General features: G+C 43.3%; 1 protein-coding gene across 1 annotated transcript; it reads right to left on the bottom strand.

Moving 5' to 3' along the window:
- Window positions 1-2454: 2454 nt before the first annotated feature.
- efnb2a (ephrin-B2a) lies at window positions 2455-27291 on the bottom strand. Its single transcript, XM_008279845.1, has 5 exons — window positions 26509-27291; window positions 15741-16024; window positions 7524-7616; window positions 6237-6347; window positions 2455-4475 (listed from the first exon to the last, which is right to left on the bottom strand). Exons 1-5 carry the CDS (start codon window positions 26619-26621, stop codon window positions 4066-4068), a joined length of 1011 nt encoding a protein of 336 aa, XP_008278067.1. The 5' UTR covers window positions 26622-27291; the 3' UTR covers window positions 2455-4065.
- Between the last annotated feature and the right edge of the window lie 479 nt (window positions 27292-27770).

Consider the following 27770-nt stretch of genomic DNA (forward strand, 5'->3'; position numbering starts at 1 on the left):
ATAGGGGCATGACGAATAAAGAATGAACACATAGCCACTGAAAAGATCCAGTTCAGACTCATACCTGGGTGTCAGTTTCATGGGTGTCTCCATTTTTTTTTCCAGTCTACTTGTTAAAACTGCAAACAAAGTTTCTGAAAAACTCCACCCTACAATATTTTTTTTTTTTTATAAAAGATTCCTTTTCAGTGACCTACACTGTGTTTGCCAGTGATCAGAATGTGAAAACACAAAGAAAGAATGAAGAAGACGTTTTTGTAAAAGCCAGACCTTATCTCATACCCAATGCCAGTGCTGGTGCTGACTTATGTCTTGTACTGTATATAGTCTTTAGTATAAATTGTCTAAAGTTTCTATTATCTATACGTTTCTATTCTATACTAATAAATCACCTTCTATGAACTGTAAGTCAAGGTCATGGTGTGTGAGACAGTGAAGAAGGGATATTACTTATTCATGCAGTACGACAGCAGAAATTCAAAGCAGCACAGGCAGACAACACGTCCATAGGAAAAACATTTTATTGAAAAACATTTTCAGTTTGTAACAGACTGGTGGAATGTGTGTCATTTATCCTCACTTTGAACTTGTTTTAAATTTTGAATGTTAAAACCATTTTTCACAGCCTGGCCATTTCATACTGCGAGGAAAGGGGAGAAGAGGGCTACAGCCACCCAGTAACCATGACATGACTAAAGAAAACCAGGGGTAAACAAACAAACAATGCAAATATAATACTGTGTTACTTACAAACTGGGCTGAAGTTAAATCATGAACAACTGAACACAGAACAAAAAAAAAGAAAAAAAGAAAAAAAGAAAAAGAAACTAATTCAATAAATATTTATGGTACACAGTTATGGCACAAATATGCAGCAGTCGGTTTGGCAACTTTTCTCTTTTTTTAACCAAATTACCATGGAAACAGTGCAAAAGGGGAGGGAGTGGGGAGGACACAGGCTTTCCATCGAGCGCTAGCTAAAATACATAGCAAAAAATTCAAATTTTATACAAAACATCTTACTTTAAGAGTTTATAAAAAATGTTTTTATTGGGTTCTGGTCAATATTTACATAAGCTATTTACCAAAAAGTAGTATGCTCTGTTTTACTGAAGTGTATTCCATTTTTTCTGTACTTTTTTTTCCCATTTACTTTCCTAAAAAGGTGAATAAGGCTATTGTAACAACCCAGGATCCATATACAATACAAACATTAATGTATTTACAGTTTCTTACCTACAGAAGTACGGTGCAAAATTACTGAGTCAAGTGACCAAGGGCTGACCATACGAGCAAGGCATTTTACAGTAGCCTGAGGTGCTTCTCCTAGCCCATGTGCTAAGGCTCTCACAGCATCGCTACCACATTTCAGAACAGGTCAGAGAAAACCTGCTCAATGTTGGGAGAGCATTAGTCAAGTGGCAGCTAAGAAAAGGACGCCAGATTCAAAAAAACTAATAAGATTGTCATATTCTGCCGCAGACAGCAACTAATAAACAGCCATTTCTCTGTTGTATGCGTGTGATTTTTTAACCTTTTCTTCATACCTGTGTAGGTGTGGTACATATGTTTTTTAATAGTTTTATTTTTCACAGTTTATCTTTGTACTACGGCACATAGTCAAAACAGAAAAGGTTCAAATAATACTACAAAAAATGCAGGAAATAAAAGCTAACAGCAGGCTTGTGTTACAAATTTTGCTAGTTTTGTGTTGTTGGTTTGTTGTTACATCTTTCAGTGGTTAAGAACACTTTCCATAGGTGTTGTTTTTTTTTTTTCTCAGAATTGATTAAAAAAATAAATAAGAATTGCATATTTGCAGATTTTGTAGCCTCGCAGAGGCACAAACCTCAGTTTATACAAGGCTTGGCTTTTCGGTGAAATTTGATGTTCTTCATGAACAAATGAGGATGTTTACGATGGGCTGATATATGCTCCGAGAAAGGCTGAAATCACAATTAGGATCCTAAGCCAAAGATATTAATGAAGATGAAGTCACTGAAATGCACACACACGCACGCACACGCACACACACACACACACACACACAAACATACACAGAGAACATGAAGGTTATGTATGAGGAGAATCAGGGGCACTGGGTGTTCATGGGATTTATCCTTTGGGAGATGCTACACTGAGTGAGTGTGGGAGACACAGCTACTCTGCCCTTGTGTACACCAATGTGAGCTATTTTGGGTCAGATAACTCTACTCCCCTCGCCGCCTTCCTGGTCCTCCTTCTCAAGACCGAGCTCATGAAAATACAGGACTCAGTGGGTCAAGAGTTATCAAATAATCAAAAACCTAAATTGCATAATGTGCACTTATACCATAATATATTAACATTACTTGTTCTTCTTCTTCTTCTCCATACCACCTGACAACAACTGTGCTCTGTGTGTCTATCATAAATAAATTCTGCTTTTATTTTTCATTTTTCATCTTTTAATGTCCTTTTTTTTCTTCTTTTTTTTTTTTTAAATGTACATCTATTTAGTAAAAGGAAAAAAAAGAAAGAAGTAAATCAAAAACTTACAACATGGAAATGCTAATGAAGACTGAGAAGCAGTGACAATGTAAGTAGATGTCCCTGTGCTTTATTTAATAACAAGAATAGGAGAGCACCGGTCATGCTGATTTTGGGCCCTTGGGCAACCTTCATCATCACTGGACCCTATGGGTAAACATTACAGTACCTAGAGCTGTCTCAGCCAGCTATGCTAACCTCAACTAGATCTCGGGCCTCTACTTCACCTGATGCGTAAAAAAACGGCAGTAAGGCGAACTGGATTTCTTATTGCCCCAAAAAGCTTTCCTGTACAGAAAGCCCAGGTTCAAGAGGCGAGCCCTCGCTACTAAATCTGACAGGTTACAGCTGCTCTCCCATCTCTACCTATCACTGTGTCTCTCTCTGTGGACCGCTGTGGAGAGTGGAGGTACCAAAGAATAAAAGAGGGGTTAAAAGTGCTGCACTATGTAATATGAAAGTTCCTCCACTCTTCCCAGAATCCACTTGGGCAGACCTGACGTCATTTTTGCACCCTCTCATAAAGAGATAGTTTTTTTCATGCTCTTGCCTCTCCTAGCCACTGTAGAGTCACTTGTGTTTGAACACCACATATGACAATGTCCCTAAAGGAAAAGAAAACCTCTATCTGGACTATACCAGGAGGCAAAAACCAGATATGACCGAAAACAAAACCAGTAAATGTTCACAACAACAGGGAATCTGTTTTTTTTTTCTGAAAACCTTCAAGTAACATCTGAGAGATCTGATTTAAAAACATATCTGGGAATGAGTAGAAGTGGTGTGATCTGCACTTAAACCCAAACAGTTCACACTTACCAGTGAGACAGTGTGTCTGTGTGTGTGTGGGTGAATATGTGTGTGTTTGTGAGGGTGAGCATGTGGGTGGCAGGGTGAATGGGTGATCGTTGTGAGTCACTCAGGAAAAGTCAGTGTAAGAATCTCTCTCCCTCTTCCTGGTCCAGCTGGTAAATTCACACAGTCTCTCTGGCCTGCGATCATCAAGGGAGGGCAGCCATTTTGTGAGTTCTTGGGCAGCCCATACGTCTCCGTTAAGTCTCCTCCTCATTTTTTGTCTGTTCTCCATATATACGCCTATTTGTCCCAAAGATTAAAAAAAACACACTGTGCATCTGTCTAACTTCCTGATCCCACAAAAACTCCTCCAGAATGCGGACTGCAGTGCACGAAGAAAAAAAAAAATTCAAAAATAGTTGCCACACTGGGGAAAGAAGAGCTCATCTTCTCTATTTCCCAGAACAGCAGCAGTGGCAACAGCAGCCTTTTCTCCTGGCCTCCACTAATCCCGTCCACATCGATTGTGACTGAACCAGCGTGACAAGGTATCAGCAAAACTTTGAGGAAAAAAATTGTGACAAAAACATGAGAGAAAAGAGGGAGGAGTTGCCAGAGTGAGAGAGACAGAGAGACAAAGAGCAAGAGTGTTTGTTGGCGGGTGTGCCAGCGGTGCCTGCCGAAACCAAAAACCTGCTCTGCCCGTGGATTGTTGCAGTTCCTGCCTTTAAAAGTTTCACCTCAGACTTTATAATAGATGTTGGCCGGGCTCTGAGGCGGCATCTCCTGAACTATGTATACTGGGTGTCCGTAGTCGCCGCTGACCTTCTCATAGTGCGGGCAGAAGACGCTGTCAGCAGTCCTGAGCGGAATGATGATGTCGCTGGGCTCCGAGCCGTTATTGTTTCCACCCCCTCCACTCCGTTTAGGTGTGGCCAGGGTGCTTAGAGACAGCGTGGCTGCATGCTGCGGTGAGTGCTTGCGGTGCCGCCGTCGGTACTTGAGCAGCAGCAGGACCAGCATGATGATGATGATGATAAAGATGACGCTGCCTGAGGCGATGCCGACAAAGATGGCTACCTCAGAGCCGATTACACTGGACGACTTTCCACCGCTTCCGTTGTTGTCGTTGCTTTCTCTTGACGCTGAATCTGGAAGACCAACACAAACCAAAAGTTAGTAAAATGTGCAAGCTTTTGTTGTGTACGTGTCAAACAAAAGCTCAAGGGGCAGTGGGTGGCAAAACAGTACAGTACAAATGGGGATGGCATTTTCTAACAGTCTTTTGTCAAAGGCACATCTGATGGTGCACATCATGAAAATGAGCGCTTGAGAGAATTTTACATTCTGCCTATTGTCACACCTGACCAGTCACTGTGTAAACAGGGTGTGCTAATCAGATTGCCAGAAAAGATTGAGCGTAGCCCCTCAGTTCTGATCTTGTAAAGCTATGGGGGCGGGGGGATCTTAGGTGCTGTTTGAGGAAAGGAAGTAAAAGCAGTTCCCTTTTCTCAGACTTTCCCTGCCGTTGCCTTTCATTTTCTTCACCATCTTTTAATTATTTCTTAGTAAAGGCACAGAGAACAGGCCAGTAGCACATCTGAGAATGAAGCCTGTCTATAGAAAGCTTTTGTATAAAGGTCACATTCGATCGGTGGCTATTCAAATTCAGCCAGTGAAGACTGCAACCTTGAAACTAGGGCAAGCACAGCCTGACAAGAGATACAATGGCTGGGGAGATACAGGCAAATGGCACTCAGATAAATTGCATTTTGAAAGACATAAAAAGTAACTTCATTTTCTAACTAACAGCCCCAGAGAGAAGAAAATAAGAAAGGCATATTTGATGTCATCAGTGGACATCAATTATGAAAGCCAAGCTGCGCTCTGACTCCCAGCGATGGACACTCTATTTCAGATTCAACACTCAAGGGCGGGTCTGTTCTGTTCTCCTCAGGATGAGAGTGTGTTCCCTGAGCCGGCAGGATTACTGTGTCCCCCTGTCTGACGCTGCTCTCCCAAGGGCCTAAAAGTGCTTTAGCTGTGGTAGTGGGGAGTGGATATACGATGGCAGGCAGCCCAAAGCAAGGACCCTGTCGTTGTTATACAAGGGGATTATGCTGCCTCAGACACTCTGCCCATTCCACTTTGACGCCCATGTGCTCTGCTATCGGCCAGGATGGAGGGACAAGACATAAAAAAGCATGAGCGAAGACGAGAAATGCAGAGAGAAAGATGCTCGTGTCTGCCAGTGTGGATTTAATGGCCGAATCACATGTTTGTGTGTTCGACATCGAACAAATTTTGAAGTAAAAACAGAGAATGTAAGGCAAGGCCACGCCCTCAGTGATCCGGAACATGGGGGACGGACTGGAGGACTGTATGTAGGTCAGCTTGTTTATGTTCTCAGGACCTTCCTGTTTCTTTTTTCTGCTCACAACTCACTGTAAATGAGATTTTTACCTGCAATATAATAGCAGAGATGTGAGCAGCCAGCCCATAGCTGCATGTCTGTCTAAGTTGTGATTTGGTGCAGAAACAAGTGTGTAACTGTACTCAGAACAGGTCGTTAAAAAGATGGCAGACAGCGATCAGATCATTTTCCTGAAAATGTCACTTAAGCAGTGGGTTAAAGCTGGAATGAGGCCAGTCTGGAGATACCTTATAAGTCCTTGAGGGGCCAGAGATGCCTATCAGTTTTATGGGCAACATTCAATTACTGGCCGATGAATTGCTGACCTTTCTTTCCTTCAAACACACATCTGTTCCTCTTGCCACACACACACACTTACCTCGTGCTATCTGCTCTTAGCTGGCCAACCAATTGTGCTCCCAAATGCCAAATTGTTTCAATAAATTCTCCACTCAATTACTACTTTCCCAGGATTTAAGCCATAAAGTGTCCATCTCACCTGGTTTCTCCAACACGTCGTTAGGGTTGTAAGTGCCCTTGCCATCTGAGTGCTTGGGAGGATACGGTACTCTGGTGGGGTTGTCTTTGGGTGAAATAGGGTCAGAGGGATCTGAAAAATGCAGATAAGATGCACAGGAATTAACGGGGAATATCCATATTGTTTGGCTCATATTAAAAGGACAGTTTGAGACTTTGTCAAATTAACCAGGTAGATCTCTATTCTGATCATCAGGTATAGTTTAACTGCTGGTTAGCCCCCCCAACGCCTTCAACTGGTTCCACATCAACGCAAACCGTTCCTACAAATTAAGCTCTTCATGACCTAGATATCACTGGAATCCACCACAAAAAGTAGTTAATGCTTGTGTTTTTGGTTCTGAATAGAGCATGTATAGTGGTTTGAAAAGTCAAGCAGACTCCAAAACAGTCACGTTAAATGGTGGAGTAATTCTCTGAGCATCTGCTGTTATAATCGCTAGAACTCCCTGGCTGAACTCTGTGACGAAACCACACAACTCTTAATAAATCTGCTGATTTGTAAGCAGCTCTCCAAATACTACTGATTTTCAGTAGTACTTGGAGACACAACTGATTTTTCGGCCTATTCAGCACCTGTTCTTTTCTTCCTCGGTGTGCAGCAGCTTAGATTAATTCCCGACCTTCGGCTATTCTCAATAGCGCTAAAGCTGGTGTTGACGAGAGGGCTGAACCCGGGAAATTACTATTCCAGGTGGCAGCCAGACAACTGATATATGAATAATTATTGCCACAATTAAGGCCAGGGTCTGATTTGTCCAGTGTGACTGGATGTGGGGCTTGCTGTGCACGTTTCACAGGCAGTATGCAGTATTCCCACTCATTCGGTGAGTGTGTCGGTGTTACATGGATCATGAGAATGATGTATTTGTGTGCATCTAAGCTAGATTTGTATGTGTAGGAAGCCACCTATTTGAAAGACTATACAACAGCAGATGCTACCAGTGCATGTGTGCATGCAAGCATACACAATTGTGTGTACGTGTGTGTGTTTGTATTTGTTTCTGTGTGTGTGTGTGTGCATGTATTTGAGTCCATTATACTTCCGCTAGATTACATTTCCTGCCCCATCGCAGCCCCAGGTGTCATGGAGACGATGGAGCTGTATGCTACACAGCCTCCCATGACCTCATTAGGGCATTTTCAGAGTCGCACACAATTTTGTACAATATACGTGCTGCATTGTGACTGCCTGCTCATGCTTGCAGGCACTCACGGTTATAATTCTATTGAATTATACAATACTCACTTTGTCCCACTTTCATGATTATCTTCATGGACTTGGTCTTGCACACTCCCCCCTCCTGGTTGTCGATGCCCTCCATGGTGCCATTAGATGTAGCTAAAGCAGACATGAGAGAGAAAACAGGGTTAGAATTAGCTGTCACTGCAAGCATCTAGTAGAAGAAGGATGTGTTGTTGAAATTGTGTTGCCATATATGCCTTAAGCCTATCTCGCGAAAACAGTCAGTTCCCAAAGACAACAGAAGCACTGAATGCCTTCTGCTGCGGAAGGATATGACTCATACCCCCTTTAATAAAATCACCATTTCCCCGTTCATCACCTCAGTCGCTCCTCTCCAGCGGTATTTTTCACATCCCCAAAGTCAATTAGCTTGAGTAATTGTGACTGTAATATCTCTAACTGTGCTGATGGGCTTCATGAAGGAGGCAGTTAAAGGAGGTGGGAAAAAGACTGAGAGAGGACTGAGATGACACTGGCCATCTTGGCAAGCTGCGGGAAATTCAGCGGCTTATCATGCATTAGTGTAAACGACACCCCAGAGAGCAGTAGCCAGTTATTAAGGAACACACTTTTGGATTTTAAAAGCACTCAAATGCTCTGATTTGAAAACCAAACTTGCTGCCAGGCTTAAAGAAGAAGGAGAGATGTGCTGACAACATGATTTTTTTTTCTTCTTAATGCAGGGATGTAAACAGGAGGGGATGAGAAATGTTTAGGAAAAAAAAATAGGGCACTTTTCCAGGAGAGGCAGTGAAATTAAGGGAACAGAGGGAGGTAATAAATATCTCAATGGCCCTAACATGAAAAGAGCTTAAAGGATCTCAAAAAGCATTTAAACACAGGGCAAAACAGAAGTTCGCTGCTAAACACTGTGTTTACGAGACAGCAGCAGACGACTGAAGAGGAATCTGGAGGGGAGGAGCGAGACGTCCCACATGTGACAGGAGGGACAAGATGGGTCCAGGAAGCAGAGAAGCAGAGAAAATTTTAAACTGCCTTTTTTTTTTTTTACTATATATACTTATGTCAGTCTTTTACAGATGTGACCCACATGGACACACACAAAGACAAGATGCAATAGCCTGAGCAAGCCGCTCTGATGAAGCCCAATCAGCTGGGAGCCCATTAGCCGCTGCTCCGCCTCTCTGCTCTTATGCTTTAATCTGTGCTACCTCTAGAGGCTGCTGGACAGAAGTGCAGCGAGCGTGGATCTTGAGTGGGACAGGGAACAGGCGAGCAGGGAGGGAGAGAGAGGGAAAGGGGAGGTGGGGGTAGTAGGGCTTGTGGTCTATCAGGTCAGTAACACAGAGGCTAACGAGCTGCCAGGGCTTAGTGGCTTGGCTTCCCGCCAGCACTCAGTGGCCCGCATTCACTACGACCGCCCCCCCACTGCTCCCCTCTGCTTCCTCTCCTCCTCCTCCTCCTCATCTCTCCCCTCAGTTGAACAACACCCCATCATCCACAGTATCCTCCTCTCTAGGGCAGCCACCTTGCAGCCGTCACCTTCTTCTCATACACCCTGTTCCTCCTTTAACCACTTTTACCCCTCCCCTCATCGCCACCTCATGTCTTCCTCCCATTCCTGCAAGCTTTTCTATTGCTACGAGGGAACCGAAAGGCAGGTGCTTCAGCAGCATCCTGATTTAAATAGCTTTGAAAAATTAAGGTCTGCACAGTTGTCTGCTTTCTCTTCCTCCTCCCTGTTGTCCCTTTTCTCTTTCTCGCTTCCTTTTCCTCCCTGCCTGCCACCAATCATTTTGATCCGAATCCCCCCTGCTTCAATAAGATGGTGATGGGAGTGGACACAAAGAGCATGTTAACAAGGACTCCCTCCCTCCTGCCCTCCATCTCGCCTCCCCTCTCTCCCCCCGTCTCCTTCTCTAACTGACCTATGGCTTTTCAGTGGAGACCGAAAAGCACATTACAGACAAAGCTCCTTAAAGGCTTGTGCTCCTGTTACTCTGACTGTGTGTATGCGCATGTGTGTATGCGCATGTGGTCATTTCATAAACCTGTTAGCACGACACACATGTATTTTACAATCCTGCAGAATGTCATTAACCACCCTAACTCTGTGTATTTTGCTGAGCAATGGGCACAGTGAGAGTGTGTTATGTTTGGGGCTGGTTGAGGTGAATGCACGCACAAAACCGCTTGTTCCTGACAGGTCCGAGTTCACAGGGTGAGAAATGCAATGAGCTGCACAGAAAATACATTTCGATCTCATCTCCTTCACATATAGGCACTTGTGTCACCTCTTCTCCATGTGCTCTCTCCATCCCTTTGCCCTACATAAGAATTTAACACACCAGCACCCATCTACGCTGAAAGTAACAGAACAGAAGCCTGTTCCTCGTCAAACCTGCAAAAACAAATCTTTCCAAACTTGGCTGCAATATTTCTTTGACATTTAAAAGACACCAGGGGGGAAAAAAATCCTTTGATCTGTCTCATTTTAAAGTTTAAATTGTACTTCCCCTTTAAATGTGGAGTAAAACACACACTCTCAGAGAGAGCCAAGGCTGCAGTCCCGGCAAGCCTGACTTGGATTTAAACAGAATGTGATTGTTGAATGGGCTAAGGCTGGCTGAATGACTTGGGCCTCCTCAGTCCAGTCAGAGAGGCTAGGCTGGACTGGCTGACAGACCAGCTAGCTGGAATTAACCAGCTAATAGGTAACGATAAGTGGAAGGAGAGGAAGTGGGTGGGAGGGACCTGGTTCATGCAAGACCTTCAAAAATGGATTTAGTCACCAGCTAAATGGAAGTGAGAGAGGTGAGGGAGTGCAAGGTGAAAAAAGAAGAAAAAAACTAAAAGACTAAGCCACTGCTTCAGCTTGTGTGTGATCTTTGGTAAGCACATGGAGAGAAAAACAAGATAGAGGAAGGACAAGGAAACAGAAAGCTACATCTCATATTTCCTCAGCATTTGTTCAATTATGACAGTTAGTCTATTTTTTCACTATTTGCCAATGTGGTTAAGATTGGGTTTTGGCTTGAAAATGCTATTCTCTCAAACACAGGCATTCGCATACACACACAAAACACAGCCCACAACAAGGGGAAAAAATCACTCACCGGCTGTGACAAAGTACCGCTTGAGACCAAAGTGACAGCTTGAGCGGTTCTGTATAAAATGTGCCAGTGTACACACACACACCCGAGTCACATGGAGTCTCAAACACATGGCAGAAGTGTGTTAAAGAAGTGTCCTCACTTTGAGTGTCAGTGTGTTGAAACCACCTGTAAAATTATCACTTGCATGCAACAAGGACACATGCACTCTAACCGCAATCCTACCTCCTCATCGTAAACACACCACAAGTCACCCTCTGCTCCCACACACCCTCAACCTCCTTAACTTCATTTTCTCCTGTTTATCAAATCAAGAGAGTGGAAAATCACCTTGTGTTTAACGAGACAGACTATTGTGAGCTGCAATCCAGATAAAGACAATGAACTCCTGACTACTTTGCCTCCTTTCTCGTATTGCTATTTGGAAAATACCTCGAGTTCTACAGATTTCTGAGCTGGCCACAGCAAAGATGGGAAGAGCAGAGAATAGTATGTAGAGCTGAAAGTAGCCATTTTTTTATTATTATTTTTATTGTGAATTAACTTCCTACAACCAGAAAATATTCATTTTTTGTTGTAATCAGAGCATTTAGGGGTTTTTTTGTCCAAAAGTTTCTCAAATGAATTGATCAATTGCCATAATTGCTGTCAATTAAGTTAGTAGTTAATTATTTTGATTATTTTTTGCAGGTATGGAAGTATGTGATACAATAGCAATGAATATAACATTCAAGGCGTGTGTTGGACCATAATAGGATTTTTGTGGCAATGATGATAAGCTAATACTGCACTGTCATTTATCACTAAGGAGAACTTCATGGCCATTTTAATGACTTTCGAGATTTTAGATTTCACCATTATTCTAGATATTTTGTAGAACTCTGAGTGAAAGCAGAACTATTTGTGGTCTGGTATGAAAAGCCTTAATAATGCTTGAAAATTATACTTTGAAAGCTGCTTCGCAAGCACTGGCAAATTCCCCGGGTATAATTAATACACAATGCACTACTGAAAGACAATGCTGGGCCACTCATAAATAGTGGAATAGAGCAAAGGCATGGCAACAACAGACTGAAGAGGCCTCTCAGTCGGATGGATAGGAAGGGGGAGAAAGTGTATTGCAAAGAGACAGAGAACGGACGTATGGACAGGTTGAGGATGTGTTGGAAAAAGACAGAAGAAGAACAAGAGAGACAGTTAAAGCTGCGATCTTAACAGTAAGTGTAACTGCCATCTGTCTGGTTGCTGCGGAGCGTGAACACATCATGACAGTGCAAGGGTTACAGGCTGGTTAATGCCTGTCACAGCCACCTGCCCTAATCGCCTATGACAAGAGATGCCTTTGACCCAGTGACCCTCAGAAATGAGTCGGAGCAAAGATGAGTCACCATAAATATCAAAGCTGTGTGACAAGCAGCCCTAGCTATCACCTCTGCAACACATCAACATTTTAAATCCAATATTTAAATCCACTCGAGGTAAGGTTATGTTAACATTCAATTAGCATAGCAGTAAGCAGTGGTTTAATTACAATTTCAGGTGCAAAAAAGCAGAGTTCAAACAAGAGCCTCTCTCTCCAGACACGAAGTAGCAGTGACTACAGCTGATTATTCCTGCCGCCCATTTTCATAATGTGATAATAACGCCACCGCCACTCTAATTCTCTGAAACTTGCTGAACTGGGGTAAACAAAGAACTGATGGTTCCAATCACACAAATCAGACGAAAACGCAAAAGTGTGTTTTAAATTCATGTCAAATTTAAAGAGAGGAATTTTCTCCCTCACAGCTCATGTTTGATTTGGAGTAGCAAGGAGGAAGCGTGCCTGTTTTCTGTGTGACCAAAGCAAAAGGTGATTAAAGCCTTGATGAAATTTCCCTGTGCATTTCTGCACTGACTGTAAATGCAGTCTTGTCCTTGTTCTGCCCTTTTTAACTCATCTCTCTTATTGCATCTATTGCAGTGTCCCCATTCCCTTCAGCTCTCTACTCCCTCCTTCGCTCTTTAGCTCTCTTTCCGTTTTCCTTCCCTCCCTCCCTCCCTCTCCTCTCTCCCTCGTTAGCTCTCTTTCGCTTTCGTCACTCTTTCTGCCCCCTTTCCCTCCTTATTCATCTCTCTCTCCCCCTCTTTAGCTCATGTAATCATCTAGCTCACTAGGTTCTCGGCTGCAGGCCATGCTGCCGCAAACAATCACATCAAACTCATCTGCTCTGAACTGGAGCAGCATTGTGCACGTCCACTTTAAAAAGGCACACAAACACACGTGCATGCACAGATACAGAAATGTGCAACACAAGAAAGCGTGGTGACAAATCTGCATGTACACAGTCGACCCTTCTAGGCACGCAAGCAAACACAGGACGCAAAGTTTGCAAATTCACAGCCGCACTCACACATATGAAAAGGATTTACATAAATACCTTTTTCCTCATTGGTGCACAAGAAACATATCTGACCGTGTGGCTGAGACATGCAATGCTGAGGCTTGATGTCAGTTATTTGTATGTAAACGTGTGTGTGGGGGGTCTAACATACCCATCTAATGTAGGTCTAGCCTTGGCACAATACTCAACACAAGGCAGTGCTAATCCAATTGGTGGAGACTCAGATCCGTAGCATTGATGTGAGGGCCTTGGCAATTGTAAGAAGAAATGGAGGATTAAACGCTGGTTAATTAATTACGTATCAAGTGCTCAATCCAAAAGACTGATGAAATCCTTGCAGTGAACTTTTCTGAGGCGATGTCACACTCAGATGAATCTTAGACAGCAAGGCTTGAGTAAGGGGGGCGTATACAGAGAGAGTACAAGTATCTATTAAGTCCCATACCCCTTTTGTTCACCACACAGACATAAAAGCAATCATGCCTACAAGCAAAGACTCACAAACTGGCTGGCTCTGAACAATGCAAGGTAATGCAAGCAATGCGCCACAATTCAACCTACACACACGTCTGCACATTTCTCTCATTCTTTTTCTCACTCTCTCTTTTTCTGTTTGGTGTTTGCCTGGTCTTTACTCCTGGTGTTTACCCGAGCAAAGTATACAACATAACACCACAATGAAACTGCAGTGGGCTGTTAAAGCTGCAGAACTGGGACCAGAGCTAGTCAAGGAGAAGCAATTAACAGCAAAAAATGACACTCTTCAATGAAGAAGCAGCTCACTCTCTTCCCTCTTTAAGCTTCACATTAGCATTTTGGGTAGCTGGAAAAGAGAGGCGGGATGGTGGTGACAAGAGGAGGCGGTGAAGAAGTAGGGATGTCGGTGGAGGGAATTTGCAGGAACTGCAAAATTGGATTTTCCGACCCCCTTTTTCAAGATCCAAATTGAACTTTCCCACTTTCTTTCTGCTCCAACTTGTCGACTCAACAGGGCGATAAAGAGGAGGGTTTTTTTTTGTTTTTTTACTTTGAGCCAGTAGGAAATTTAATAATCTTAGGAATGGATATAGAATGAAGCGGAATGTTGTTGTCACAGGTCCTATGTACAGCAACAGCTGTGTTTGCACAGAGGAGCAGCTTCAGGCTGAAGCTCCAGGCTCCTGAGTGAGTGAGTGTGTGTGTGTGTGTGTGTGTGTGTGTGTGTGTGTGTGTGTATTATCACCGTGTGTACATGTTTGCCTACATGCACTTGTATCTGACTGCTTCTCCAATCCACAAGTACCTCTGCAACCGTGTTCCTCATTAACCTGAATGTAACCCTGTCTTCTAGGTTCTGATCCACCACAAAATGATAGCATTCAGCTGCAGGAGCTGAGGCAGAGCACCGGGAGAACAGGGCTAAGCAAACATCAGCATCAGCTCATCAATAATTAAGTGCAGCGTTTGGGATGGAGGGAGACGAGGAGGAGACGAGAGCAGGCTGATCGCCTTTGTAGTCCCTGAGCACACACACACACACACACACACAACCCACATCGAATGGCCTGTTCGGCTTCTCTGGGTATTGATGCTGATGCTCAGTCAATCAGATATGGCCATATAGCTTTTTTGCCACCAAGCTGAATATATAAAAGCTAAAAAATAATAAAATTAAGAACCATTCTCATGCATGTTGACCAGCTTTACTCCTTCTGACAGATTTGCCTGAATACACAGATATACCTGCTGGACTTAAACACTCAAAACATGCCCTGCCAAGCAAATAACCTGCAGGCAATCACAGACAACTACATTCAGTTCAAGCAGGGTTACAGTACATTACAAAACAATTTTCTCAAATTTGCACGTTTTGCAAAATTCAACTTCCTCCACTACAATAGAATGTTTGGATAAGAAGCAATATTCTCTGCTCTTCTTTCATCCTCTCCTCACTCTCCTTTCTTCCCCGTCCTTCTACTCAGTCAGAAGCATGGCCTTCCCCACTGTGACAGCTCACAGATGGCTATGGCAGAGCCTCACAGATGGTCCTATCTGCAGCGAATCGCAAACTCTCCCCCCCCCGAAAACTCCCCTCCACCACCGCCCGCCCCCCCCACCCACACACACACACACACACCCCTATCAGCACCACACAGATGGTATAGTCCACCTCCCATGTTTCAAACCAGGGGGCCGTCACTAAACCACATCAGAGCTTCCTCCCAGGATGGTGTTAGTACATCACAGACAATCAGTAAGGCAGAATGGCCACACCTGCACCATGGGACTGGAAGACACTATTTCACAATTTGACATGCACAAGTGTTATGTATACTGAGGTATTTAAACATCAGAATTACTTATCACACAAGTTTTCCTGGTTTGGTTTGGCTTGGAAATACTCGTGTTGGATCGACCGAGCAGCTTGGTTCAGAAAAGCAACAAATTCCAAAGGGAGAAAACACTGCAGATTCCTCTGTGGTATTTTAGTACAACTTCAAATACATTGAAAATATTTACTTTGTGCTTATATTGGTCGGAATTCCAACAACAATAATAAACTAATTGCAAAGTGCAACCAACTAGCTAATGCCACAAAATGATGAATCTTGAAGGAATCCAAAAGACCCACAAACACCTAACAAACTAGATGCAGACATTTCAGATTTTTCACAAACCAAGTGACTCTTAAAAATGGCTAAACTGGTCAAGGCTGTTTGACACTTAAAGAATGGAAGCTTGAATTAAGTCTCCCTTCAGGAAAGGGATGAACAAGTACTTACAGATGATGTAGTAGTCTTTCCCTCTGAAGAACTCCAGTCCCCACAGATTGGGGCTGAACTCCTGAAACTTGAGGGTGAACTTGACATCCTGGTCAGGCTTGACACAGTTGAGGAGTGGCGTGTCAGCCTTGGTAATGGTGCAGCTCTCCAGCTGCTCCCTGGGCACCATGTACACCTTGTAATACTCCACGCCTTCGCCAATCCCACCATCCACGCGAGGGCACACAATGTCCAACTTATCCCCAATCTGGGGGTACAATACCACACCTTGGCCTTGCACAAATCTGGAAGGAAACATAAGGAGGCGGAGAACAAGGACAGAGAGAGAGATGGATATTAGTTAGACATAGAAAAACTGATGAGAAGTCATTCATTATGCATTGTGGATTGGAGTGTTTGCCATTGAGCCTCTCCATACTTGCAAAAAAGAGAAGTCAGTTTAATTATTGATGTGGTAATTAGTGATTGTGTCCATTAATTTTAGATGATGAAGGATAGTGTGGTGGAATGTGAGATGTGTGTGTGCGAACATGTGTAGTCCAAAGTGACCCCCAGATCAGAAGATAAAATCACTGAGCTTTTTTCTAGCATTGTGGCAGCGATGGAGGACCAAACAACTAACAGGATAAACCGAGAGGAGGCCGCACGCATGCCGGATGTGAGGGAAATGGCGGAACGACATTGCCATGCAAAACAGAAATGGAAAAACAATAAACACCCAGCATTGTGAGGTAAATCCACAACAACAGTAATGGCATTGGAAACACACACACAATAGACAAAGAGCCTGGAGGGGTTTTATCTGGGAGTGTAGTTGAATTTCCCTAAATTCTTCCCCAAAGTAAAATAATGTTGCCATTTTGTCTCCAGGTACCGAGAGCCCCTGCAGCATTCCTGTGATTGCACACTCATACACTTTCACAGTTGGAGCCTGAGTTAGAGGTGAAACCATGTATTTATCTGCCAAACAAATTTGCCCCATGCTTGAATACAATTTGGAAAGTTAACTACGCATGCCCAGGAGGCTTTTGAAGGCATGCTGTGAATACTGGTACATGTAAATGAACAATATGAACATGTAGTGGGGACCATCTCGGTAAAACATGCACTTGAAGTACTGGTTTTCAAGCAAGGAAGGACAAGAAAAATGTACCTTTTTGATAATAGAAAATTAATATATATGAGCTGTGTCAGAAAAGTTCCAGGATGGGTGTCACAAAAGATATATTTCAAATCCAACAGACTACAAGTTTTCTAACACACTTTCCCAGCCTTCTCTGCCACGCTACCATGCACTCCTGGAAGAATTCTCCCCAGCACCATCATCACAGCCATCTTGATGTCGTCCACATCTTTAAAACGGGTCCCCTTGATGACCCCCTTGAGCTTGGGGAAGAAGAAAAAAATCCCATGGAGCCAGGTGGGGTGAGTAGGGAGTTTGCTCCAGTACGTCGATGTTCTTCTCAGCCAGGAACTGTCAGATGCTCAGGGCATTGTGAACAGGCGTGTTGTCATGGTGAAGCAGCCATGACTCGTCCTGCCACAATTCTCACCTCTTCTCGCGCACTGAACAAAGCAATCGCCGCAGGATCTCTTTGTAGACGTGCTGATTGATCGTCTGTAGGGGAAAACTTGTAGTTTGTAGTTTGGGCTTGAAATATATTTTTTGTGACACCAGTCCTGGAACGTTTCTGAAACACCTCATACATCTATATCTATATCTATATCTATATATATATATATATATACTTGCATGAATGGGAAGAAAACAACCATTCTTAACATTTAAAGGATGGAGCAGCATCTTATATTATCAATGTCGCTGATGTACAAAGTTGTGTTAAATTTTCTAAGTGACATGGCCGCTTAGCTTTTTGTAATTATAATTGGCTACAGCTGCTGAGTCCTCTGAACTAATTCAAATAACAATCATTTGATACACTTATGAGACTGCGCCTCAAATGCCACAATGGGAAAGTCTGAGGAGCTGAGTACAGATCTGAAGAAGCAAGTCGCTGACTTGAACAAGTCAGGAAAGTCACTTGGAGCCATTTTAAAGATAGTTTAGATCCCAAAATCAACAGTGCAAACAACTGTAAGTATTAAATGCATGGTACCGTTGAGTCACTACCACAATCAGAAAGAAAATGCAAACTATCACCTGCCACTGGGAGACAGTTGGTCAGGATGGTCAAGAGTCAGCCAACCTTTAAGCCCAAGAACACCAAGCATGTCAAGCACGATAGTGGTAGTATTCTGCTTTGGGGTTGTTTTGGTGCCAGTGGAACTAATGCTTTACACAAAGTAAACGGAGTAATGAAGGAGGGATATCTCCACATTGTTCAAAAAAAAAACTAAAATCATCAGACAGAAGGTTGGGTCTTGGTCACAGTTGGGTGTTTCAACAAGAGATTGACCCCAAACACACATCACAAATGGTAAAGAAATGTCTAAATTAGAACTAAGGATTTAGATTAGACATGTAATCAGTTATTAGCATTGCTGAATGTACATTTTGACACTGCAGATTTTGTCTAATTTCCAAAAGACCTTTATAATAAATTTATGAAGGAACATGAATGTTTTTTGTGACCAAGACCGTGTGGCTCAATCATTCTGTCATTAAAAAAATGAGTTAATCATCATGAATCATTGGAAATTCATTTCTGCCATGATATACATGGTCTTTACAAGTGTATTTAAAGTTTTATTCATGACTCTATGCAAACACACACAAAGCGACTGTGAAATCTCACAAAATCTTTTTTTTTTTTCACACTACTTCTTTTGTCAACCTCTGTCCCACACACACTTTGGCTTTCAACATACAAATGCAGACAAATACATTATTCCTTCTTGCCTCTGCAGCATGCATCATCTTCTTTGCTTCTGGCAGAAGCACGTGCACTCTCATGGACGCAAACACACATAGAAGTACATATACGCACATGCACACACTGCAGTGGCTAACTAGGCCAAGCGAATATTTTTTTATGCCCCTCACCCCCACCCCCTCAGGACGTACTCAGTGGTGGTACAGTGTGTCCAGTGACAGACATAGGGAGAGAGAGAGAAAGACCATGTATGTCTATGCATCGCAGCGCCATCTAGCATCATCTTCCATGTATGTGTGAGGAGAGGGAGAGTGAGGGGAGAGAAGTGGAGCACTGAGTGAGAGGGAAATAGACAAAAAGAAACAGGCAGAGAAAGGCAAGGTCCTTTGAAAAGCCCTAGGTGTTTTACTTCTACACAAATATTGTGGAGCTGTATGTGTATGCATTAACCCTGTGCGTGTGTGTGTGTAGGAGCATGGCTGGAGATGTTCATTCATGCGTGCAAGTGGGCATGTGTGTTTATACAGGGGTGAAAGCATGCATGCATGTGCTTATTTTAAACATTGCTGTGCGCGTATTGCAGCTCATGCCTTATCTACAGAGTGCGATCTAGAAGAGTGTAAATATTCTGCTGTCTACCACAAAGAGGTGGTAGACAGATTACTATCCAACAGCACAATTTTGTGTCATGCTCAGTTTGTCTGGATCACATGCAACTGACACTGATGACAGCATGCTTTCTGCATCTTCTGTCCTCTGGAGTGTAGAGTTTGGACTTCAGGATAAAATGCTATATTTAAAGAAACTAGAGCAGCAGCAATTTGTCAGCTATTCTGGTGAATGATTCATAATTTGCATGATTTTTTTAAAAGTAAAACCATAACAATTCAAATGTCAGGACTTGATGCTTCCCTCCTCCATACTTACATCTGAAATAGATATTTTTCATAAATTTCTGGTATTTATTGACAAAACAAATCAATGAAATGAAATGAAATGAAATGAAATGAAATGAAATGAAATGAAATGAAATGAAATGAAATTAAATTAAATTAAAAATACTTTATTTATCCCAGAAGGGAAATTCAATAAAAAAAAATGTAAATATGGCAGATTAATTGATTGTGACAATAATTGTTAGATTCAGCAATAAAAAGAAAAAGTTCAGGTCTGTAATAAATTCAATCTGACACTAAGATAGGAAAATAGTTGCTAAAGTTCTGCTTCTTTAATTGTTGATGCGCTATTAAAATGCATCTGTATGGGAACTAAAGCTGTACAGAAATGGCTCCAGCATGGCTTCCGCCAGAAAAATAGTAGTTGCTCGTCGTACTGGGTGTAATATACTCGAGTTCTATAAGTATGTGCATTGCTCTCAAACAGGCTTCAGTACTGGTTGTGTGCGGTGGGCAGACGGTACCGTGTGGTGGCCGTGGCCACTTCTAGGCTTTACCCCTGAATACATCTAGTATAAATGTCTATTTCATTTACTCAACTCACTCACATACAGACCCACACCTACTGTACATACACGGCACTAAAAGGTGATCAGGTGAATAATATCCAATCTTTTCTGATGACAAATTTGAACAACACCTCTCTGACAATACTATCAACCAGGGCCTTGGAACTCCTGCCCTGCGAGCATGAATGCTATCTTTAGTGGGAGTTGGACAACCATCAGGAGATCAAACATAACTGGGCCTACACACAGCAAACACATAGTTACAGCTGCAAAAGAAAATGTCGTCCTGGCATTTCCCGATCTCTTTCAGTAGGCATGCATCCTGTGTGATCTTCTTGACAGAATATAGGATACGTCATCAGAACGGCTCTCGTCTGTTCTTTTACAATTCAAAATTGAGATCAGCCGTAGCCAGGGGCAAATTCACGAGGCGAACACACAACACCTTCTCTATTACACTGCTGCATTTCAGCCTGCTGTTTTACAGGAAAGTGAGTATAATGAGAGCATTCAATAAACGCTGACACAGAAGAAGAAAAACATTTTGAATGTGGGTTTAAAGATAAGCTGCCAAGAGGCTGATTAAGGGTAAATATGAACTACTCCGGACTGTCTGGCTAAAAACACACACACACAAAAGAACTGTAGGAAAAATGGCGAGAGGAGATGAAGACAAGTTAGATACTCTGCTGATCTGACGTGAGATGTCGGACACTGGACACCTGGCGTGATGGCCGCTATCGGAGAAAACACCAGGTCTGCAAAGTTACTCAGACAGGCTGCGGAGGCCCACAGAACTGCCACGTATAGAAAGGATGAATAAAGGGACAGCGGGGAGCGAAAACAAATACAGTTTGTGCTGCCATGCCATGATTTTAAATACATTTGATCCCCATCCTCGACCACCCTCCCCACTACGCTTTAAGGCATACTTGGCCCTTCATCCCTTCTGTCTCCCAGCCCCCCTCAATTTTTCTGCAAACTCTCCCTTCAGATACCCAATTCCATCATAAATATTACTGGAGTGTAGAGCCCACAGCCTCGCAACACAGATTAAGAATTAAAAGCACTAAAGGCAATTAAACTCACAATTGTTAACTGAAGTAAACAATTGTTGACTGAAGTAATAGTATCCTGTATCCCAAGACTATGAATACAGTTATAGTGAAAGGAATGTGGAAAACAGTCAGGAAAGAATTTGCTAATTTTTACTGTTTTAATTTCTTTATTAGGCACAATTAACTTTTGACCACCTACTGCTTATTCCACATTATTTGGATAAATGGTAACTATTAGAAAAGTTAACGATTTGCTATGTATTATCTATTGATAAACTACAAAATAAATTATGAAACATTTGTGGAAATAAAACTGAATTTAGCTTCTTTTTTTTCTATGTCATTTCACACAATATTATTCTTTTGTCATACTGAGGAATCGTTCATGGAATGAAACGTTTTCAGCAGTAAGAGAAGTTAACAGAGGACCTGGACAGAGCTGCCAGGCCTCATTTTGTGTCCTCTCGGAGTGCACTGTCGGGATACTTGGTGAGAAGGTGAGAACAGACACGGGTGTCTGAATTCTGTCTGAGCTTTTATAATTCTAGGATGATTTTCATAATGAAGGAGCACCATGACAGCAAAAACAAAAAGCCACCGCAGCTTTTCTTGGATGAAGACTTTAAAGCAGTGGACAGATAATACAACTGAAAGCAGTTCAAACTCCAGCTTCGAAACCATGACACGTGTATCGATGAAATTTTTGTGAGTTGTAAATGTTTGTGTTAGGATGCTTTTTGCGCTGAGCAAAGCGGTGGAAGTGCGCTGCTTCAGGACCACAGGTGAACGACACCGGGTGAGATCTGAACGTACATTTACCTTCTCTACCTCCCTCACCTTTAAGTTAGCTGTCATTTTTTAAGTGTGTGTGGCAGGGATGTTGGAGAGGAGAGAGGAAGCATTCGGTGCAAAAGGAACAAAGCGAAAGGGGAGGAAAAAAAGGAAGGGGGACAGTATTTTCTGAGGTGCATCTGCCGCAGTAAAAATTTAGGATGTTTCATGTGTGCGAAACCCCTCTTTTCTGTTTCCCCGTGTCATCTCTACATCACCCCCCTCTCTTCTTTCGCCGTCCTGACTTTCTGTTTAAACCACTGGATTGTTAGATTTGTGTGTGACCAAACAGAGCCGCAGTGACCGCCCAGGTGTAATCCCCTCCCCCCCTCCCATGCTCTCACCCTGTGGCCCTGGAATTATGAGAAAAGAGAAAAAAGTAAAACAAGGGGAGGGCGGATATTTACTGCAGATCAAGGGCAGCTGTATGTGTGTCTGAATCCCAGCTGCAGCGCACGGATTCATTAAGGTGGCAGACAAAGAGGCCAGGCCAGGGCTGCAACAAGGGTTAATCCACCCGCGTTTCTCTGCAGCGCCCAAGCTTTCGCCCTCTGTCGGCCAAGAGGACAGAGGTCTTTACATCGAGTGTCACCCTACCCCCTCGGTTCGCTTCGTCCTCACTCTGGTTCTGCCTGTGCTCTGTACCTTCAGCCCCTACCTTATATCCAGTAATCCAGGCCGATGGGATCCGCGCAGGCCTAGACATAATTACCCACCCTGCCCCCTGGGGCCCTGATGCTTTGTTCCCTTCTTCACTCCTGCTCAGTTTCATTTCTCTCTTTTTTCTTCTCACTCTGTTATTTCACCGCAATCTCAATCAGTAACTTTTCTTGTGGCAATTATCTTAAAAAATGTCAGCCTCTACAACAATAACAGTGTGAACACAATCATGGCGGGATTTCAGTCTATTGCTCGTTCATTTTGTTTTATTTTTTGGGGGGAAGCGGCTAGCCTCATTTAAACAATGGATAATTCTTTCCAATAAGATAATAGAAGAAATAAAGTTAACGGGTGAGGGTGGAGGTTCTGGAAGGGGGGAAGGGCACCGTTTCGACATTCAGCACAAGATCTCGTCAGTCATTCATGATAGACCTGCATCTCTATGCCACCTCCCTCCCTCCCTCCATCCTTCCAACATTCACAAAAGGACCCACAGAGGTGCCCCCGTGACTGGCCGGTCACAAAGGGCCTTTGGGGCTTCTATGTAATCTCTTAATGAACTGCAGTGGAGTAGAGGGAGCTCTCTTTTTACATAAACCATGTAAAGCAGGCCTCTTTTTTGTTTCTCCCTCCCAACTACAAAATGGATTACCAGACGAAGGAGGTGTGTGTGGTGCTATGTGATGTGTCTATGTATGGTGGGGGAGACCGGAGTGAGGAGGAGGAGGAGGTGGTGGGGTCATTCTCTTGCTTTTTTTTTTTTTTTCTTAGAGGGTTCATGCACAAGGGCAGTAAAGTAGTAAAGCACAAACAACAAAGGTTTAATCGAGACAGCCGCGGGCCCTGTGAAGGATTTTTTTTACTGATAGATGCACGCACACTTAGTGCACACACTGAGGGAGTGAGAGGGAGAGCGAGCTAGCTGTTTCTTTATCCTCTCCCCCAGCCTACACACACACACACACACACACACACACACACACACAAAGGCATTAAACTGGCCCGGAGACTCCACATTTCTAACATTCATCCTTTTTTGAATAGTCAAAGAGGAAGACTAACACAAACTAAAAGAGAGACGCAGAGACAGGGACAACTTGGTCTGCTGAGCATATTGCTGACCTGCTGAATAAAGATATTAAGGCTCTCTGTTACAGAGCAGCAGCCATGAGGACTTTGAACAAGCTGTGAAAAGGGGATCACAGAAGTTTGGGTATTGAGCCGACACTCCCAGACAAAGTTAGTTATCGGACTGAGTGTGAAAATACGAGTAGATCTTCCTAACTTGCCACCTCTTCCTTTGTAATGATGAAAACCTAAAGAAAAGATTTTTTGCTGAATCAGCCTAACGCTCAGGTGGCATTCAGATTCATTTCATTTATTTTATTCTCTTTATACTCTAATCAAAAAAGTCACAAAAAGGCCAATGATATCACTCTCTGGCCTTTTACCTTTGAACTGCTCGCCAGATTTTAAAAAAAAAATTTTAAAAAAGCGACGCAAGAACTTCCACTAACGCACGCACTAATTCCGCCGGAACGCAGGACGTATATTTATGGCAGCCCGAGGCCTGTACTTGCTCCAAGGCTGGACGCGCTTTTATTATTGCTTTTTGCTCCTTTTTCACAATTAAATGTGATATGCCAAGTGAAATGGCATAGGCTACTACACTGCCAGGGTTGCAGTTTAAAAATGGAAAGGACAAACGTTTTTAAAAAAAAATGGAAAAAAAGGACTTGCTGGGAGCAGAGCATAAACATGAGCGTTTCCATATATGAAAACTATAGATTCCTTTCTGTCGTCTGCTGCTTTACACTTCTGTCCCTACCTCAGACTCAAGCAATGCCTCCTGCTAAACTATTTGTTGTCTTTTTTTGTTGTTGTTGTTGTTTAATCATCACCCTCCAAAATTAAATGGCCATTAAATGTCATCATATATAGTCTCAAAAACTCACATCACAGCTCAACTGGGAGGCACAGTGCTGCATGTGGGTGAAAACAGGAGTCCACGGTGCAACTGTAGCCTATATTAAGTTTAATGTTCTATTATTAAAAATTAAGTAATTTGTGCGTCACCGTCTGGATACCGACGCGTCTGGACACAGATGGCCGTGGCAGTCCAGAGGCTGGAAGGCCGAGGCTGCCGCATATGGAGAAGCAGAGCCCAGACCACTCCCGCAGACAAATCCTCCTGAAACACACGGCAGACATCCCGGCGCGCACGGCTGTGCACAGCCTCACGTTAACCTTTATCTCCAGCAGTTACAGGAGCCCGCACGGAAGCCTGTTACAATAGACACCTGTTAGACCATCAGCATTCCCCCCACAGTGAGTGTTTCAGTGAGGGAGAGAGGGGCTTTTGGCTGCACTGGAGCCTAAAGCTGAATTCTAGAAAGGAGTTGGAAGTTTAGCCGTGACGAAACGGCCACAAAGACGGGCGCCCCCCGCGGGCCGAGACCAGGGTGTAGAGCAGGAGACAGACACCTTTCTCCATTTGCAGAAAAGGAGTTTAACCGCCTTTCTTGGCCTGGATGAATATTTAGCTGGGCCTGATTACATTAGATTGGAGGGTGTGAGGACAAATGCAGGAGTACGAAAATCTAGTTTGTCTTTGACCTGTTTCGGATGATCAGTAAAGATCACTGCTGGAAACATGCACTCCACTGTATGGACCATGCATTCAATAGCAGCTTTTACATTGTGGCTTCTGTAAATGGTTGGAGAGCAGCAGCTTGGATTTTAAAATTAAAAGTTTCCTTCACACTATCCATATTTCCAGCATAAATAACTCCAAAATGCACATCGTTGTTCAGTGAATTATTCCATTTTGAACCCTTCACGAACTGCAACAAAGCACAAGAGGCCGGTGTAACGTCCCATCAGCTCCACCAAGCCTCCGCCTCGTCGGAACAAACTGGTTTCATTTCTCTACTGGTTCTACCATGAATCATGATCATTATCTTCAATACGGGTGATAAAAAAAATACAATAAATATATGATCCTGTGGAAACACAACTGTGAGGGAAAACAGGCGCATTCTCATGAGCTCAGCGCCTTTACAGCTCTGCTATTTGTAATTAATTCAGATCTGTTCCTGTTAAATATGAATTGTATACATGTAACTTGAAATTATTGGTGATCCCGACAAGAAAAGCGCTTTGCCTTTAAAATGTATTTCAAAATGAGCCACGCATATCACCTAATGCACAGAAATATGCTCATTAAAACTATGTACAAAACAAACTACTGAGCTGGTACCTTCCGAGGCGGGTTTTGTGTCATGTTGGATACCACCGTAACGCACGGCCGAACGGGCCTTCGCCGTCCACTGTGCGTATTCCCTATTCCCCAACGGCGACCAGGCACAAACACATAAATGGATCAGTTAAGCAGCTAAATATAGCCTCCTTTGTCTTGACATGTGTTTTCGGGTGATTGCTTTACCATTTGGAAGCGCAATGCCCTGCGTGGTTAAACTCGATTCTTGTCAATTAAGCAAGAAAAACCCAAACTCAGTTGAAAAAAGTGTGCGAAATAAACTGCACAGCGGGCAGGGATTGATTCCGGATTTCAACATATCATTGAGGTTTTCTGAGAAGCACCGAGAGGATCAAGCTAGCTGTGTTTATTTTGACAAAACCCGACTTTCCAGACGCGATCGCACTGCCGTGGAAAAATGATGAGTTGAAAAGGCGTGGATAAATTCGAACATTTACATCAATTCTGAGAGCTCTTTGTTCTGCTCCTGTGTGGGCATGCTACATTAAATGGTTATGGCTGGATTTTGAGTCGAGTTGTTTTATATGTATATGCAACCAAAATTAAATTGCCTTATTTTGTGTCATAAAATCGTGTCCACACGGAGAGCGTGTGCGGCGCTATGGGGGCCAGTAATGTGCGCGGCTTGCGCTCCACTTACTTGGTGTTTGTTGTGTTCCAGTAGATGGACTCCAGGATGAGCGCCCGGCACAAGTCCACTTTGAAGGCAATAAACAAAACTCCAAAATAATATCTCCACATCGAGTCCCCCATGGTTATTCTACGTGCCTCCGGCTTGGATGCACAATCCGTCTCGAAAAAAAGCCCCAAATGTGTATGTCCATTCAAAAAGAAATCAGAAGACAAGCGCTCCAGAGAGAGCCGACCGAAATTTCTTCACCTTATATCCCGATCCAGTGGGGATGCGCACGGACCAAAAACCCCTATCAGAGCATCTCCAGATCAGAGACCTGCTCCAAAAACCAAAGGCGCACGGCAGTAGTTCATTCAGCGGACACTGCGTTAATATTCTCCCCTCATCAGGGCGCAAGACTTCAACCCGCTGTTATACATCCCTCGGAGAGGAAAAGTGGTGGTGTCCGCTGGTGCACCGGGCTTTAGATGGAAATCGATACAAATATAAATCCCTCTGCGTTATAGTCCACCAAATGCTCGCCAAAATCCAGAGCAGCGGCAGAGAAAAGTACAAGGATGGCTGGTGGTGGAAGGGTGAGATATCCCCCTTTCAGCTGATGCTGGTGGTGGTGAGCAACAAACTGTGGGTGACAGCAGCAGAAAAATGAGGGCGAAATAACGAGGTCGGATGGTCAAAATGAAGAAAATGATCACATGTGAGAATGAAATAAATCAAAAGAGCTGGAATGGAAGTTCTCATACTAGAGGTCCTCCCCCACCAGAAAAAAAAAAACAAGTGTTTCAGCTCAATCCTGCTGATCCGTTCCCCCGCAAAAACGCCCGCAGACAAACGCAGGGAGGATGATGCCACAACGTCTGCACGGAAACCTGGATGGAAAGTAACTGCAAGGGTCCGCGACTGGGAATATTTGGTGGAGCTCGTTCTGCCCAGGCCCCGCCCCCCTCCGCCGCTGATTGGTCCCTCGGCGGGGAAGTCGATCGGAGCTCTGCTGTCAGTCAAGGAGGGCAACTGGTTCAATAGGGTGACTAATGGAAGAACAACTATGGCTGAATTCTACTTTTATCAACAGGCAGGTGGAGAAAACCAACTATGAGCAGAATTCATGTCAGTTTTTTTGTCATAATAAAACACTTCTTCACATAAGCTTTATTTGTGCAACAAGGCGAAAATGATTATGTACAGTTAAAAAATAATATCTCTCGTTAACTGAGCAGACCAGACTTCTTGTAAAATAATGGCGGTTTTTACTCCTGAAAAGCATTACA

This window comes from Stegastes partitus, unplaced genomic scaffold (genome assembly GCF_000690725.1).
Source record: "Stegastes partitus isolate 25-593 unplaced genomic scaffold, Stegastes_partitus-1.0.2 Scaffold172, whole genome shotgun sequence".
Lineage (NCBI taxonomy): Eukaryota > Metazoa > Chordata > Actinopteri > Pomacentridae > Stegastes > Stegastes partitus.